Below are 17,855 nucleotides of genomic sequence, written 5' to 3'. Positions count from 1 at the left end.
GCAAGGTATAAAAAAAATTGATTAGTAAATCAAGTTATATCTGTTCTGAGTGTTGTACAGAGCTCAGACAATACTCACAGACTCACTTCTGTTTGCCTGATTTTCTCCCAGGACAAGATCACTGTTGCCAAAATGGAATTTTTAAACTAGGCATTTAGTTTAATTGATAAGATATATTCTACCAGAAGAGCTGAAAATAACAAAAAAAACTTGCCCAAAGGGGACATACAGGATTAGAGGAATAATTGGAAAATACTGTCTATCAAAACTAAAAATCATGAACGTTGAGCACGTTTACTTGCTGTTCTTCATGCTCACCGGAGGTTCTTTTGCTGGCAGTTTTATGTGGAGTTTGTTGAAAAGGCTGAAGAAAATGTCTTACCAATTGCTCAGAGATCAGACTGGGGCAACTTAAGTCTTACTTCAACGCCGTGATGCCATCATGGCTAACAGACTCGCCGAACAGACAATCACGCTCGAAAACGCCTTGAAAAAGCTGAAAAATGACCGCTACAACACATTTAACGACAAGTTCAATGTCCCCAACGTCAAAATGGAAACTACTGACTGACAGACCAGCTAGACTGGTGTAATCGGATTAAGACCAACTTTTGGCTCTTCTCGTAGAAATAAATACCAAATTGAGACATGATCAAAAATAAGGGGCGGATGTCAAGGCCAAAGAATAAAAGAATCACTGAAATGAAAGAAAAGATGAAGGACAGAAAAAAGAAAGAAAATATATCCAACTACTGAAATCTACATGATTATGCCTAATTAGATTTATTTTTTCTATAGTATGATAAGATGTGATTTGTGTTACATAGAACACCTTGTTATACAAATCTGATTACATGTCATGATTAATGTGAAAAGTGTTTTGATTGTTAAGGGACAGGACCTTAGATAAGCTCAGTGTTTTCCTTTCAGCCCTCTGTTTTGTCAATTGAAAAAGAAACAGAAGAAAAGAAAACTCTATATCGGTGTGTAGAGACCCATTTTCCAGCAACCAGCACTCAAGTGTTCTAATAGTACATTGTGTTTGCTAATTGCGTTCGAGGGCTAATGAGAAAACCCTTGTGCAATTATGTTGGCACTGCTAAAAACAGTTTGACTGGTTTGAGAAATTATAAACTCAACTTCCATTTCGCTAGTCAAGTATCTGGACCAACACAGTTGTGGGTGTTATTTAACTTTCAGAGTGGCCAGAAAGAGAATATCTTCATGTCAAACTCAACAGTCTATTCTTGTTCTAAAAAAATGAAGGCTATTGTATATGAGAAATTGACAAAAGAATGTAAATCTCCTACAACGGTGTGTACTACTCCCTTAGACAACAGCACAAACAGGCTCTAACCAGAGAAGAAGGAGTATACTATAGTCTCCAGTCTAAGAAATAGACGCCTTGCAGGTCCTCAAGGAGCAGCTTAGTTAAATAGTACCAGCAAGACACGAGTGTCTACTTCGAAGAGGTACCTCCGAGATGCTGGCCTTCAAGGGAAAGAAATCCATATCTGAGATTTGCCAACAAAAGGAAGAGATTATTATAGGCAAAAGAACACAGGCTTTGCACAACTCATTTGATAAATAAAAGTGTGACTTTGAAAACACAAAATTGTCTGGGTGACCTCAAATTTTTGAACAGTTGTGTATGTCTAAACTGGGCAACGACGTCTCACCTATTGAGATGTCTGGCTTTTTCCAAAACTTCAAACATTTGGTCCTGAAACACATCCAGCCTCTTGTAATGTCCTTCTTCCACATTCTTTCTGATGACCTCAAGATTAAGTAGGCGCTTTTTTGGATTTGAGGGGTCCGCTGCGGGGATCTCAGCCAGAGAATCGCTGTAGCAGCGACCTTCGTCGTCTTGGTGGCCAAGCACAGACACAAGGAGGCTGCGAATGAGCTCCTGAATTAGGCGGGACACATCTGGGACGTAGGTGTCTTCCCCTCCATCCAGGCTGTGCCTCGTTTCCAACAGCACTCGGTGCAGCACCAGGGCATCCCGGTAAATCAAAGATTCGGGCTCGTTGTACGTGCATGCATTGTTGAACATGAGCACCAGATCTTCCACCAGACCGTCCACATCCTGGTATTTATTGGCCAGCATGTGGCTCTTGATTTTCTCCATGTCCACTGGTTTCTTAATAGCAATGTAATAATCAGGCAACTCGGCGCGGGATGGAAGACGCAGGAAAATAGTGCTTAGGCGACGCCCACGCTTATCAGTGTAGTTCTTGACGGACTCATACAACTCGTTAAGTTTTTGTTGTAAGGGCGTCAGGTACTTGGATTTCTTCAGAGTTATGTTTGTCTTTCCTGGAAAAAAAGACAACATATGACTTGCCCAAAAACCAATTCATTAGTGCGCTTTGTCAGGGGTCCGCAACCTTTTCTGTACCACAGACCGGTTTTATGTATGACAATCTTCTGGTGGCCCAAACCAGTAATAACAATAGTAATGTAAACGATTACAACAATTATAATATTAATACGCCTAAATCCATTGTGTAACCACTAAACCACTAGGTATGTACAGTAGCTGACCAAATGGTAAAGGCATCCGATTTTAAGTCACTACATACAACGTGGTACCGAAGGCAAATACAGTGTGACGATGAGATCATATCTATGTATTTTTTTATATCCTCTACATCCTTAGTGGTCTAGTGGTTCGGATTCGGTGCTCACACCGACGCAATCCAGGTTTGATTCCCATTGCATCCAAAGTTGAGAAAATGTGGTCAGCAGCATTTGTCGACTGATCAATCATTGCTCAAATATAGTAGTATACTACCGTAAAACCTGACGTATAAGGGGAACCCAAACATTGAGTTTTATTTTGGCTGGAAAAATAGCGCTATAAATATGGTATTAGCAAAAGTGTATGCTACCGAACAACACGCGTCCCAGTACCAGACCGCAGACTGATGGTTGCTGACCACTGCGCTACCTCACTTCAAATGAACTACATTCAAAAGGTACCGAAGGCCACTTGGTTCACACAAGATCAGAAATTCCTACAGTGCTTTACACAGTGAAAGCAACATTTCTCGTACTGTAAACAAACAGCTGTCTTCCAACATTGCAGTGTTTTGAATAGGTGGCAACATTTGATTTTGTACTTGACTAAGTATGGAAACTGGCTCACATCTCAATGCTCAACATCTATCTTGTTGAATTTTGTATCACACAGAGATGGTTCTGGAAATCACCTGACAACAGGTTGTTGGACTTACAAAGTACGTTTAAAGTTTGAAGTAACCTACTTATTTTGATTTTGGACGACATCACGTCATCTTCATCGGTCACTGGTCCAAGATCCCTGCGTCTGTCGATCATTATTTTCTCAAGTACATCAGCATCATTAAAGACCTGCAAAACCAAACAAAACAATTCAGGTTTGAATGATCGACAAAGCATTAAGAGAACACGTCCAAGTCAATGCTCGTAACTTGTGAGCCTTCTTCGTTGTAATGTCTAGCGTTGCGGAACATCAGCTTCATGTCCTCCACCATGGCATCTTCGCTGGGGTACTTGTCTGAGCGGATGTTGTGCTCGATGGTCCTCAAGTCCATGGGCTCCAGGATGACCTTGTAGTAATCGGGGTAGTCCTTTTTGGAGGGCTTCACCATAAAAAGGTCGCACAGTCGCCTGCCGGTGCCCACCTCCCGAGCATCCGTCACAGATGCAAAGAGGGCTTTCATTCGATTTTTCTTGGTGTTCTTCTTGTGGCTTAAAAAGGAGGGTGACAAAGAAGTGTGATGTTCTTGCAAACAGTGTTGGGTATAACGGATTACAAAGGAACGCAATTACTTTCCTCGAAAACTGCAACGTGTTATGTAAATCAACTGTTGTTATTACATGGTGCACAACTTCACTATTTATTAAAAGCCAATAATGAAATTCAAAGTCTTCTGATCGCTAACTGTCCTTTCCTTGCTTACAATGCAACAATTAGTGAAGGTGGGAGTTTATTTAACAGTGGTGGCCCGTGAGGGCCTTCTCCGCTGGCCGAAAAAATATCGGAATCGTGATGCTAATTTTGTCCATCAATACTTATTGAATAATTTCAAATAATCTGTGAGCTTCATAGCTTCACACCTGGTTGCACTGCTTCCAGATGTGTGCTTTCATTTTTAAGCATATTTAAGGAATCCAAAATCTACCCTCAGGCCTTCATAAAAAATCCTAAAGGCCGTGTCCCATAACATTACCCTTCAAGAAATATGTTGATTTAGCCCAGGGCGTTGGCAGCAGGCGCCTCTTTAGCGATGCAGAGTGGTTTTCTGGCGCTGGTTAGGGATATATATTTTTGGTTTAAAATGGTTTAAGAAGTAGAAGAAACGCGACACAAACATTTTTAACGTTTTCTAATGCTGTAAAATTGTGCAGAATATATATTACATTTCAACTACTTCGCTGCTTCTCTCCTGTGCTATTTGTCTTTTCCTGCGGCGTTTCTCATGAAAAAGCCCAGCAGAGCGCAAGCTTCACCCCTCTTAAATGGGCAGCATCACAAATTAACGCTACACTCCTAATTTCAACACAGAAATCACATCAATCGGGTAAAAACACAATCTTGTCAGGGGCAGCTTTTAGTAACAAAGTAGCTGTTTTATCAATTGATTTCTGATTTTTGTAAGTATGTATTTTGTATGACACTTAGAGATATTGTTTGTGTTTTGTTGCTCGGGCCCAATGATGGGTGAGTTGGTTTGGTACCAAAAGACAGATGAGGATGCCGTTATGTTTTATCCATGCACTGACTTAGTGATGTTTGCAGAGGAATCAAACTGGAACTGTAGTAATTGAATTTTCTTTTCCTTTTCAAAAGGGTGTTGTGTTATTTTTTATAAATGCATGCTGCGTTTTATTGCACAGTTTTTGTTGCCTAAATAAGGGAAACGCAATGCATGTTTCATTTTGTTCTTTTTCGAATCCTCAGAATAAAAAGTACATCAGAAATGAATTGCTTTATTGCGTTTCTTTAATTTTATCAACACAATTAAACACACTGTAATTCAATAATATTGTAATGAAGTTAAACTTGAGGAAGTATCCAACAACAGGGTCCGTCACATGGTGCATCATTCTCCAAAGGATGCTCTGCATTCAATTTGTCATTTTGATAGTAGGCTAATATAGCTAATATACTGTACATACATTCAGCATGAGTTGAGTTCATTCTGAGGCTTCTATATTTTTTTGTGACCCCCCAAAAATTTGTTCCGTTTTTTGGTCTAATATGGCTCTTTCAACATTTCGGGTTGCCAACTCCTGGTTTAGCCGATTGGATTCAGAGGTTGCGTCTGAGAGCTCTCTAGAGAGCTTTGAGAAATGTCACTGGTTTAAAAAACTATGATTGGCTAGGGGTCGATAAGCCACTAAAGCAATAGCGCCAAAAGCCGTTCATCTTGAAGAGACATATTTGTACTAGAAAATATAGTGTTGATTTAATAGCGAAAGGTTAGACAACTTATCCAAGCGGGAAAAGGTATCACTTGTTATTTTCAAGTTCTTAAGCACAGGCCCAACACAATCCCAAATTCCTGCCGGGGAGGTATGTTGAAGTCGGGCCGAGCTTCTCTTTCCCCGACTTTATTTTTAATTATTCACCCGTCATTGTTCTTCTTTGTCTCGGTTTATATAGTCTTTTTTAAACACAAATATCATTACAAAAGACATGCTTCACATGTCGCAAAGCCACAGGATCCTTCGGGTCAGCTTAAATGAAAGTAAAAACGGTTTAGACCAGAACACGTGGCTCTAGGGCCGCATGCAGCTCTTGGCTAGTAAGAATGCGGCTCTTTGCCTCATCATATTTTCTATATACTGTGGCTCTTTGCCTTGTTTCATGTTTAGTTTTTTTTTGTGTGTGTGTGTATTGAGGGTGGACACTTTCCTTGAAATCAACACAAGAACAATACTTGTTGTATTGTAAGGAGAGAAGTGTCTTATGGGAAATATGCTTTTGATTGTGTGTGTTTGTGTGTGTCCGTCTGTGATGGCAGGTCAGTGCGTGGTGTGGCTCTTTGACTCTCAAAGTTAAAAAATTCGGCTCTTTGTCTCAAACTTGTTCGCCACCCCTGGTTTAGACTAATGCTGTACTTTTGGGTGTCGGGGGAGACAGAATTACTTTTTAAATGAATTAGTAACTAAATGAATGTTTTTTTCAGTAACATGCCCAACAGTGCATACTATAAGTAACCACAAAGAATACCTTTTTTTCTTTGTGCTGCTGGTGTCAGAAGTGGCGCAGGAGAGCATGCTGTCTCCGTCGTCATCATCTCTCTGTAAGAGCTCTTTCCGCTTTATCTGGGCGGAATACAAAAGACGTTTGACTTCAAATAAACCTAACGGGATATAATTACAACCTGACACTGACCTGCTGGATTTGCTGGAGTTTGAGTGCCCGCTTATAAATAGAAGAGTGGGGAACATTGTAACGTTTGGCGTTCTCAAACATCAGCGTGAGATCAGAGTCCAGGTGCTGAATGCTGTCATATTCATTGCTCTTCATTTTGCTCCTGTGGGGAATTTAAGGGCTCTCACATTTGGGAAGGAGGACACACAATTACTCTACTGCAAAGTGATTGCATCGAATGCCAAAGGGTTTCACAGTACACAAAAGTACCGACACTTTTAAATAAATGTGTTGTGAAACTTAATGAAAACGATTATAAGAATTGTTTAAAGCTGTTTTCATACTTGATCTGTTGGAGGCACAAGGGCTTGGTAATCTGATGGTAGTAGTCAGGGAAATCCTTCCTTGAAGGCAGCTCTAGGAATGGTTCGGAAATCAGGAGGCCTTGGCTGTTCCTAGCTCCGCGTATGGCTTCATATAGCTGAAAGATCGGGTTAGTCATGTTGAGGTTGGTGGTCAAACTCTCAGCCTCAGATTCTCCCTCATCGTAGTGGACAGCCCCTAGTTTGCAAGAGGAAACAAACAAAATTAAATCATTTGAAAAAAAAAACAAAACGTATTTTATTATTGAATATTTGCTTTTAAATGACACCAACATGTACCTGAAAGTATTCCGTCTTCATCACTGTCATACTGCAGAGCCATGCTGATCGCTGATAGACGATCACCTTGAGCATACTTTCTATTCCTGCAGATAAAAGTACAAAATTGAACACAAAATATTGTTTTTATTTACATATTACACTTGAGTATGTTTTAGAATAGTACCTGAAACGAATGCTGGACTTGTTTGGATCTCCTTGGTCAATCTCGGACTTCTTTTGGGCAAAAATCTTTTTAATGGTATTTGCATCCTAAACAAAAATTAGATTATATCAATTGAAAAATATTGTCTTCCAATAATGCATTATTGTAGTTAGGGCTGCAACAATTGTTCAACGTTGTCAACAAAAAATGGTAAAAGAAACAGTTGACAATGAATTCCATTGTTGACCATTTTCCAACAGAATGAACCCATGACTAAACTCTCTGCTGAGAGCCGCTCATGAGCCACAACATGTCTTGTGCCGCCTACATCAATTACGCGGACTAAAACTTCTCAAGTTTGGGAACATTTTAGCCTGAATACAAAAAATAATAAGACAACTTGTATAGTTTGCAAAGCAGACCTTGCATATCATGGCAGTACTTCTGTGACACATGAACATTTGAAGAGAAAGAACGTCAGATAGTTGAACGAAACAAAGTCTGAATCGCCTTGATCAGATTCAAGTAACATACAAGCAAATACGGTTTTGATGACATGAATTGTACATTTTACACGCGTATATTTGGCTATAAAAGAGAGCATTATGTCAGACTGTGCCTGACAAACATATTTGAATCTAAATGCATGCAGTCTGAAAAACAAACGTCAGTAGTTAAAACGTTAAAAATGACAAACAGCATTTGTTAAAACCGATTGATAATTAACTGTTGAGAATCGTTAAAGTACTTTTATTACAGACTTTGAAGTTGACCACTGAATGTACATGACAAACAGCACATAATATCAGTTTTATTTACCGTTTTACTGCTGCTAATGGGCCTGTTCTTGGTGTCCGACTAATCGTTGCAACAGTCGATGACTAGTCGACTGATAAAATAGTCATTAGTTGCAGCCCTTAACCCGCTAGAGACTCACCTTGAAGACCTGTGATCCAGGCTCATTGTAAGTTTTGGCATTTTTGACCATTAAATCCATATCTTTAGCCAAGGCAGTCACACTCTTGTAGTGGCCCATCTTCAACAAAATTCATGAAACCATCAATACTGGTTGCAATAAAAGAAAAACATTCCTTCTACCTCAATCTTTTGTGCAATGAGTTTGAGATCGATGGGCTCCTTGATGATGGCATAATAATCTGGATATTGCTAAACAAAACAGAAGAATTTAAATTTCAATTGTTCATGTAAGATTAAGTGAGGGGTGGGCAAACTGAAGTCTGGGGGCATTTTAATCCGGCTTACCAAAACGAAAACAATATAATGCAAACATACTTATGTTTAAAGAACTATAACTAATAAAAATGTGTTGTTATGTTGGTCCCATTCTTATTTTTTGTGTTACTTTTTAACACCATCATTTAAAAAAAACTATAATTTTATATTGGCCAAAATACAAATAACTAGGTATATTTTTCTGTACTTGTACTATGTTTTTATTTAGTTACCAATTTGATTTGTCAATATTTATCAAATTTCATGAAATGAAAAATACTTCTGAAATCGAGACATTGGCTGTTGGTTGCAGCTGTGTGGGACCAAAGAAGAAGCAGAAAAGTTATTTGCGAAACCAAGTGGAATTACAACAAAATGTCCTTAAACTGTTAAGTGAAGATGGTATTTTAAAATTGTTCGATTTGTTATTCTCTAAATTTCATATATATATATATATATATATATATATATATATATATATATTAGTATTGTGTTTTAAAATGGTACAAATATACAATCAAATAAAACTCAAGCATGGAAAAAGAAAGGAGAAACATTGGATAGGCTTTTGTTATCAGTTTTGCCTCATATATTACTTATGTATTGGATTCAAGATGTATGTATATATATTGGTATATACAAAAAATGAAATACATCAGTCATTTTTTTTTCTCATGGCCTGGCTCCTGTGCAAAAATATTTAACGTAATGCGGTCCCCCGAATCCAAACTTTTGCCCACCCCCTTAAGTTATGATCGCTGGTTTTCTACCGCTTTAGAGGGCAGCCTCTGAAAGATATCGCTGACCAGGCGACCCGAGGGCTCGGCACATGTCACCACAGCGTCGAGGAGATGCTCAAGGACATCTCTCAAGCAGGCCGCAGCACTCTGTATAACAATCAAATGTCGATATCAAAATGGTTTTCATATTTTCGGTCCCAAAATGATATATCCTCCTTCGTAATAGACACAAATAACTGTCTTTCAATCACATCTGTTCGACACACCTCGTCCTCAGTAGACCCGCTCGGAACATCTTGTGCATCGTAACTGGCCTCTTCTTCCTCGTCCTCATCCCCGGGTTGAACAAATTCATTCTTGGTATGTTGGTAAAGGTCCCACAATTTGCAGGCTGCCCGGAATTCCGCACTGTCAGACTGATCAAGAGTGAGAACAAGAGTGAGACAACCTGGGAGGAGGAAAATGGGGCTCAGATATCAACTTTTCTAATAGTTGAGTAGTCACCGACTATTGAAAAAATTTAGTCGAATAATCGGATAATTTAATTTTTTTCTTTAATTTAGCATGAACTTGATTAATGAAGCAAATGAAAATAAACACAAGAAATATGGGTACAATTAAAAATACATCCTGTATTCAACCTACTGCCGATTCGTACAAAAAAAATCCCCTGTCTAAAAACAAGTCGGAACAGTGCTCATCAATGTTCCCTTTAAGCTGTCTCTATTTTCCCACTTTTGAATGTAACAGTCAATCTTTTTGCCAACATTCTACTTCCACTAAAAAAGTGTGATTAAATACAAATCTGTAATGTGTAGATCCACAAAATGTTAGAATGATGTCACAAAAGATACTTTTTTTTTTTAAACGGAAATTTCATGTAATAGTTGTTGAAAAAACCACTGGCGTGTGTAGGCCGTGCGACCTTTCCAATATATTAGCTAATTCATTAAAATAAAATAAATAAACAAAAGCCAACTTGATTTGATCTCAGGTTTTGGACATGTTTGCTCATGATTTAGTTGACGCACACAGGATGGAAGTTGCTCAACATTATTCCAAGCGAGGCTTACAGACTTTGTGTGATTGCTCAGACCTGGGAAAGCTTCAGTTCAGTAAAGACATAAAACCATAAATAAACCTACACCCATAATTTAGGGACAGAGAATTAATAATTAATGACCTTTTTTCCTGCTTTCTTTTATAGAGAAATATACATGTATTAAAAAGTACAGTGCATTTCATCAAAACCGTATTGGCTTGAATGTTACTTGAATCTTACAGAGGCGAGTCAGACTCAATTTTGTTGAACTGTCTGACTGTTCTCTTTAAATGTTAGTGCATTATCGTGGTACTTCTATGATTCGCGAAGACTGCTTTGCAGACTATGCAAGTAGTCTTTTGATTCGCCATACTAAGGCTAAAATGATCCGGGTATCTAATGTTGACGCCGTCATTTCTGTATGTTACCGCTCAAGACAGAAACGCTCTTGCGCATGAGCGACTTTCAGCAGAGATGATAACCATGTAAAATTCCTCACTCTGTTGGAAAAAACGTGTATGGCAACAGTAAGTAGATGATTTTTGTCGACAATGTCAACTAATTGATGAAGCCCTCATTATTGGTTACGGAAAAGTCTTCTTTTATTTTTAGTGTTGTCTTCCAATCATATTAATAATGTTGCTAATGCAGTCAATACTTTTGGGGGCGCACGGTTTTTGCTTTACCCCCAAAAATGGAGAGTGTGCATGTCGCTAATGCTAAAGCAGTGAGTAGCATTAGTGATAAGTTTATCCTGTTTTAATACTGGACATCTGAAAAGAAGATTTCATTGGATGCCAGTTCATTATTTTGTCAATTTTTGCGCACTGTTGTGCATTATTTTGACTATTACGTCATAGTCGCTATCGGTCAATCAGGTTTCTCTCCTTTGATAACCACACCCTTTAAGGTGGATCTGCCTATGTAACCTCGGATATATAATAAAAAGAAAGGGCTCAGGTGAGGGCCTTCAGAACTGGTTGGGCTTTCTACTCTGAAGGCTTCTCTCCCTGTCCTCCTTGCAAAATCCAAATCCATTCATGTGATCTATCCTTATTTTTAGGGTCTTCTCAAGTTAAAACTTGAATGCTTGTTGTTAGAATAATAAGCACTTACATGATGATTTATTTTTGACAAACCAGGCATCCTCAACATGTGTGTGAATATGGGTAATGGCTGTACTTTTTAAAGTAATAAAAAATGGTTGGTTGGTTGGATCCCTGAATCACCATTTCCTATGGTGTGTTTTGGGCAAGTACAGCCTGGTGACGCCCATCTCTCTCCTGGCCAACACATGTTTCAACCTGGTCTTGAACAGGGGACCTTTCACATGCTAGGGGAATGTGCTAACCACTGCACTACGAAATCACTTACACAAAAAAATTTAAAAAACTGAAAAAGACAGCACTTGGGTGTTTTTGCAGAAGTTTAAAGAAGCTTTAGTTCCTTTCTAAATTAGATATGAAATATAACAGCTGGGTTTCCATATTTAAGAAAATATTTTCACAAATAAAAACAAAAACAAATGAAAATAAAAATCAGAAATACTTTTAAATCAGGGCAGCACGGCGGCGCAGTGGTTAGCGCTTGTGCGGCACAGTTCATGTCATGGGAACCTGTCGTGGGTTCAAATCCAGCTCCAGACTTTCTGTGCGGAGTTTGTATGTTCTCCCCGTGCTTGCGTGGGTTTCCTCCGGGCACTCCGGTTTCCTCCCACATTCCAAAGACATGCATTTCAGGTGAATTGGCCGGTCCAAATTGTCCCTAGGTGTGAATGAGCGAATGAGTTGTCTGTCCCTGTGTGCCCTGCGATTGGCTGGCAACCAGTTCAGGGTGTCCCCTGCCCACTGCCCGATGATTGCTGGGATGGGCTCCAGCCCCCCCGCGACCCTACTGAGGATAAGCGGTACGGCTAATGAGATGAGAGACTTTTAAATCATTAGATCCATTATTGGCCATTATCTGCATCGATTATGCCCAGTAGGGTGGTGGGGGTGCTGGAGGCCATCCCAACCATCTTCGGGCAGTGGGCAGGGGACACCCTGAACTGGTTGACAGCCAGTCGCAGGGCACACAGAGACAGATAACTCACTCGCTTATTCACACCTAAGGACAATTTGGACCTGACATGCATGTTTTTGGGATGTGGGAGGTAACCGGAGTGCCCTAGGATACCCACGTAAGCACGGGGAGAACATGCAAACCCCGCACAGGAAGGCTGGTAGCTGGTTTTGAATCCATGACCTCAGAAATATTCCGCGAACGTGCTAACCACCGAGCTGCCGTGCCGCCCTAGTTTAATTAGTCTTTGTTTTTTGTTTATTTATTTATTTATTTTTGTTATTTTCCAGTCTGCATAAGTTTCCCCTTGTTTTATAACTACGTGGCTAGTATTAGTTTGACAACCCTGGTTTAAGAGATAAGAACAATATTAATAATAAAGCATTATTTACCTTATAATACATTTTAGCATTGTGAAACAGAAGCTGAAAGTCACTGGTGAGCTGGTCGACGTCATCGTACTCCTCCATCTTTAATTTCTGTTGGATCTTCATCATGTCAATAGGCTGAGACACAACGTGGTAATAGTCTGGCTGGTTTCTTGAAATGCAGAGTACACAAAACTGAAGTATCTTCATTCACTTACGTGAAAACAAAAGCTTGCCCTCACCTTCGTTTTGGGGCTCTGATAAACAGCTCGCACAACATCCTGCCTCGGTCGTCTTTGTAGTCTCTAACTGTGTTGTACAGTTCATGGCACACAGCAATCTGAAAGACAAAGGAATTCATAATCATTTATACCGATATGAGCTCTGATTGCATCATTTCAATTGTAAAAAAGAAGGAATAGTAAAAATTACAGGGTCCACAGTTGGAATATTGGAAGTTCTTTTTCTCTTCCGCCCGCTTGACGACACCAAAGAGGAGAGCTGGCTATCTTCAAAATCTCCTCCGCTTACACTGCTGGAGGGGGATGTCGCCCTTCTCCTTTTCAAGGCCATGGCGATTGCCTGAAGAAACAGCCAATGATACTTTTCCCATGTTGACAAAATTCCCCATGTCAATTAAACAATCTTAACACCTCACCAGAACTGAGTCTCTCACCTTGAATAAGTTGTATATTTGGAAATAAAATGATGGCAAACCAAAGTAAGAGAAACGTTTTGAGATTAGCGTAAATTCCAGGCTACAGCTTGCTACTTTAGTTCTACATTTTAAACACTGCAGCTTACAGCACAATGCGACTTATCCTTTCAGTTGTTTTTTTTGCGGGGAGGATGGTGTCGGCAAAGAATTCGGACGCACGCCCGGCCCTTTCCCGAGGAACTAAGCAGTTTGGCTCAGCTGGCACCAAACAACTGGAACTAGTGTGGACCGGGGAAATCCAACAGTTTGATAAACAAAGCATTTGGAGATTTCTGCTCAGTACTCTGAGTACCAAAGTGAATAAATTCAATGAAGTGTGGGTAAATGACAGGTGAAACTTAGTGACGCGCATGAATGGATGAATGAGAACTGTCCCTCTTGAGAAAGATCATGATTTTGGCAGAATCAGTTGAGAAATGTCTAGTACAGAAAAAAAACACATTGCGCCATGATTTAGATACTCATTTGTGGACTTTGTCCGCAGCTGTCAATCTCATTCAACTAGCACAGTAATCCCTATTAGTTAAATTGGCATTGGGATATACGCACAAGTACGACAAAAACATTCTCAAAACAGAAGTCAATGTACAGAGGCTCCCATACTTACGACCGTTCGACTTACGAAAAATGGTAGATATGAAAAAAATTATTGGGATGGCGAAAAATATCCAGACATTGCTGTAGGTTTGATTTTGTATTGTGAGCACCTTTTTCCGAGTACAGGACAGTACTGTCGTGCTTCATTCCACCACTACCGAGAGGTCACCCAGCATCCCCCCCGAAGAAGAAATCTGCTTCCTCTTCCTAGTTCGTGTGTAAACATTCTATACTGTATCTCCAGCGCGCTAATATCTTTGACAACAGTGATTTGCCCTTCCGTTCAACAAAAAAGTAAGCATCTTCCCATTCTTCCTGAAATGCCCTGTGTTCATCATCATATTTCCTTTTCGCTTTGCATTTTGCCATTTTGACCTAACAGTCTGCACACTCATGAAATGTTTACTTAATTTCCTGACATTAGACGTAACTTACGCAGATGATTGGCAGTCGGTTATGTGTCTGGAGCAGCATAAAAACAACAAATCTGCCAAATTAATTTCAAAATATTACTTGTTATGGATTCAACTATGTATTAAGAGGGGAAAAAAACTAAACATGAAACGAGGCAAACAGCCACAGTATATAGAAAATATGATGAGGCAAAGAGCCGCATTCTTAATGGCCAAGAGCCGCATGTGGCTCTAGAGCCGCGTGTTCACCGCCCCTGTTATAGAGCATATTATTTTATGAAATGTTTATTTTTTTAGAACATAAAATACAGGTTACCTATTCAAGCCTTAAACATACTTATATAATCCTTAAACATTCAAAATATAGCACTGAAGCAACTTAGGAACAATTTCAATTTACGAACTATCGTCTGGAATCTGGATCTCGTTCGTAAGTAGGGCAGCGTCTGTACTGTACTGACTAAAATTCAGAAGCCCAATTTTTTATTTGATGCCTCATCCCCATCAGAAATGAGTCCAACCAAAGTGGTATCGTCAACAAACCTGTTCATGGTGTTCATGGTCTTAGGAATACAGGGTAAACAGTGGCAGGCTAAGCACACGTCATTGGGGGGGATCTGGTTTGCAGCATTAGGGTGGAAGAGACGTAGCCGCCAAATTTCAAACCCTCCGGGCCTCTGGAGAGGAAATCCATAATCCAGCAGCAGATGGAGGAGAGCCCCAGGTGGGAGAGTTTCTCTACCAGGATCCCCGGGATTATGGTATTGAATACAAAGATGAAGTCCAGGAAGAGCATCCTGACATAGCTCTAACAGTTAAGATGGCTCAACGCTGTATGAAGAGCTGTGTTTATTGCATTGCCAGTGAAACTACTTGCCCGCTAGTATTTATTTCATGTTTATTCAGGAGTTTTGCGTCTACTTGTTGTGAACAAGTTCCCAATGTTGATATCAATGACAATAAGGCCAATTATAATTCTAAATAAAATACACATATTTGGACCTCCTCACACCCGTTATTCAATTCACAAATTTGACAACTGTTGTGAAAAGTGACAAGTCAGTGATCAACAATATGCTACTTGTCTTCAGGCAAAAGGATCTGCTTTTCAAAGAATATAATTAGGTAAAAATCAGTGTTGGGAGTAACACACTACAACAGAATGTTTTCCTGGAATGCAATTACTGTTCTCTGGAACAAGTACTGTAATGCGTTATTAATAAGATTTTACATCTTTCTCTGATCAGTCTTTACTTCTCCTTGGCCAACCAATGTATCATATAACCCTTAACGCCAGCACAATGCCAACCACATAGAAAGTTTGGGTGTTGATTATATTTACGTACCTTCAAAGTACAACAGAATGCAATTACAAATAATATGGCGCTGAAGTTCTCCGTACTGATATTCAAATATTCTCTCTACCGTATATACCCGCATCTAGGCCTTATTTACTACTATAAAATAGAATACTGGAATTGGGGTCAGTAAGTAGTGAATGGTAGGCAGCATGTGAGGAAGGGGTATGGTTTGAACAGGAACAGTAAAATCAATGGGGCAAACATATGCACACAATATACGGTAAAAGTGTGCTGAATATTGGCCTTTTTATTTGTGAATTCATTTTATTCAATACACAATGCCTTGAGTATCCATAAATGAACAGGGACATTTTCGTGTGAATTGAAGACAAAATGGATATGGAGTGTCTTGGCTAAGTGTCTCGTCTACTAGTGATCCCAAGAGCCAATAAGAGATCCGCCGGTTCGAGAGCGTTCTCCATTCGGGTCCCGGTGCTGTGGAATGCTCTTCCCCCTGAGATTCGATTCTGCAACCTCAGTGGAAATGTTTAAATCTAGGCTTAAAACACACTTCTATTCGATAGCATATGAATAATCTATATTTTATGTTAAAAATATCATGGAATGATGTCATAAAAGTCTGTAGTTTGCTATAGTCTTTGATCTGTGCAGCCCTTTGAGACTCTTTGTGATTGAGGGCTATTCATATAAACATGACTTGATTGAAGCTTTTTTTAGGAGGTAAGTTGGCAGTTACTTTCAGAGTAACGCGCTACTTTTGAGTGTCAGTAACCTGGGAGGTAACCGCATTACTTTTTAAATGCCGTAACCAGGAACTGTAACTTATTACTTTTTAGTATCAGTAACGCGCCCAACACTGAAAAATATACATACGCAAACGAAGGAACGCAGTTAATGTTCAATATCAACTCAGCAGTTGTTAATAGCAGCTGTCAAGTCTTGTTTGTCTTTTTCTTTGCCTCAAATGACACCTGCAGGGAAAAGACGGGCATCATCCCCCCTCCTTGCACGTATAGCGCCCCCACTATACGTCCCCCCACTCCTTCAGGCCCGGGTACTCGTACAAGGTCTACCGTCCGTCCGCACACCTGAGCTGCGGCACGCACAACACCGCTAACGTTAGCAAAACACTCAACGGTTAGCCTTCACCAAAAATGGTCATAACAGCAAAGAAAAAAGGGACTCGCTGTGATAGTCAGCGTCGCATAGCTACCGTGAAGTACACCGAGGACCTCTATTTTTGTGTGAAAAAAAAGAATATTATTTTACTTTGACCGCTTGACATGTTCGGCTTTTTTACCTTTCGCGTTAAAAGACCCCCAGAATCTTGACTGTGAAGGTAGCCAATCGCTCATCGATTTTACATACGCAGACAGCAGTGTCGAGCCCGCGCTGATGAGGAAGGATTATCCGCCGGTTTGTGCCTTCAAAACAAAAGTTTTTCCCGACTTTCCGGAATTGCGCTGTCATTGATGAAAAGTGCGACAGTATTTGGATGTCTTTTTTTTTTAACTGAAAAATTAAAGACTGAATCACGTTATTTTGACTTATTATCATTGATTAACTTCATGGGTAATTTAGTTTTACTCCCTGTGATTGTTCTTCAAACTTCTTCCACCAGCTGTCTGCTATCAGTCAAGTCGTGTTTATTTATATAACCTTTAATCACAAAAAAATCTGAAACCTACAGGAGGGCAAGGGAAATCTCAAAACCTCAACATGAGGAAATGATATCTATGAACTTATAAACCCCTTTCCAGCCTACATAAACACTGGATCAGCACAGGATGGATGCACATTGTTGAGCCAAAACAGCTGTAGTAGCAATACGAGTTTGAATAGAGTTGGGAATTCAGGGAAACTTTTTTTTAACTTTCCCAGAATAAAGTGCAAGTGCACTTCCAATAGACTAGGCCGCAGTGGTGTTCTCATTTAAAGTGTTTTGTTTACAATTAGCCTTCACGAGTGTAAGCATTGAGTATTAAGTGTGGACACAAATTGTTGCAGACCCTCAAGTGACCCCATGAAAAAAATATTTAACAGATGCAGAGAGATGTTAAGAGACAGGGTAAAGAGAAAACAAAGGTCTCCTTTCGAAAACCAAGACGAGGAAGTTTTACGAACCATTACTACGACCATAGGGGGAGATGAGCAAAGACCAGTGTGCTTGCTATGTTAATAATTTTG

At 39.7% G+C, this 17,855-nt stretch overlaps 1 protein-coding gene across 3 annotated transcripts in view; it reads right to left on the bottom strand.

Annotated features, from left to right (window-relative positions):
* The window catches only part of LOC148364281 (protein polybromo-1-like), a 31,663-nt gene extending 14,587 nt beyond the window's left edge, over window positions 1-17,076 (bottom strand). For all 3 annotated transcript variants that reach the window (XM_088338340.1, XM_088338341.1, XM_088338342.1), the window contains exons 1-16: window positions 16,969-17,076; window positions 13,051-13,200; window positions 12,861-12,958; window positions 12,643-12,790; window positions 9,414-9,563; window positions 9,178-9,294; window positions 8,273-8,341; window positions 8,112-8,210; window positions 7,196-7,281; window positions 7,030-7,115; window positions 6,712-6,928; window positions 6,389-6,530; window positions 6,224-6,318; window positions 3,456-3,735; window positions 3,270-3,375; window positions 1,680-2,319 (exon numbers count right to left, since the gene is read on the bottom strand). In XM_088338340.1, coding sequence (XP_088194466.1) covers window positions 1,680-2,319; window positions 3,270-3,375; window positions 3,456-3,735; window positions 6,224-6,318; window positions 6,389-6,530; window positions 6,712-6,928; window positions 7,030-7,115; window positions 7,196-7,281; window positions 8,112-8,210; window positions 8,273-8,341; window positions 9,178-9,294; window positions 9,414-9,563; window positions 12,643-12,790; window positions 12,861-12,958; window positions 13,051-13,191 — 2,474 coding nt within the window. In that variant the 5' untranslated portion in view covers window positions 13,192-13,200; window positions 16,969-17,076. The remainder of the gene's footprint in view (window positions 1-1,679; window positions 2,320-3,269; window positions 3,376-3,455; window positions 3,736-6,223; window positions 6,319-6,388; window positions 6,531-6,711; window positions 6,929-7,029; window positions 7,116-7,195; window positions 7,282-8,111; window positions 8,211-8,272; window positions 8,342-9,177; window positions 9,295-9,413; window positions 9,564-12,642; window positions 12,791-12,860; window positions 12,959-13,050; window positions 13,201-16,968) is intronic.
* Between the last annotated feature and the right edge of the window lie 779 nt (window positions 17,077-17,855).

Source organism: Urocampus carinirostris, chromosome 6 (genome assembly GCF_059441175.1).
Source record: "Urocampus carinirostris isolate Australia breed hairy pipefish chromosome 6, RoL_Ucar_1.0, whole genome shotgun sequence".
NCBI classification, from domain to species: domain Eukaryota; kingdom Metazoa; phylum Chordata; class Actinopteri; order Syngnathiformes; family Syngnathidae; genus Urocampus; species Urocampus carinirostris.
Note: the sequence above shows the minus strand (reverse complement) of the source record. Positions and strands in the feature narration are given on the sequence as shown.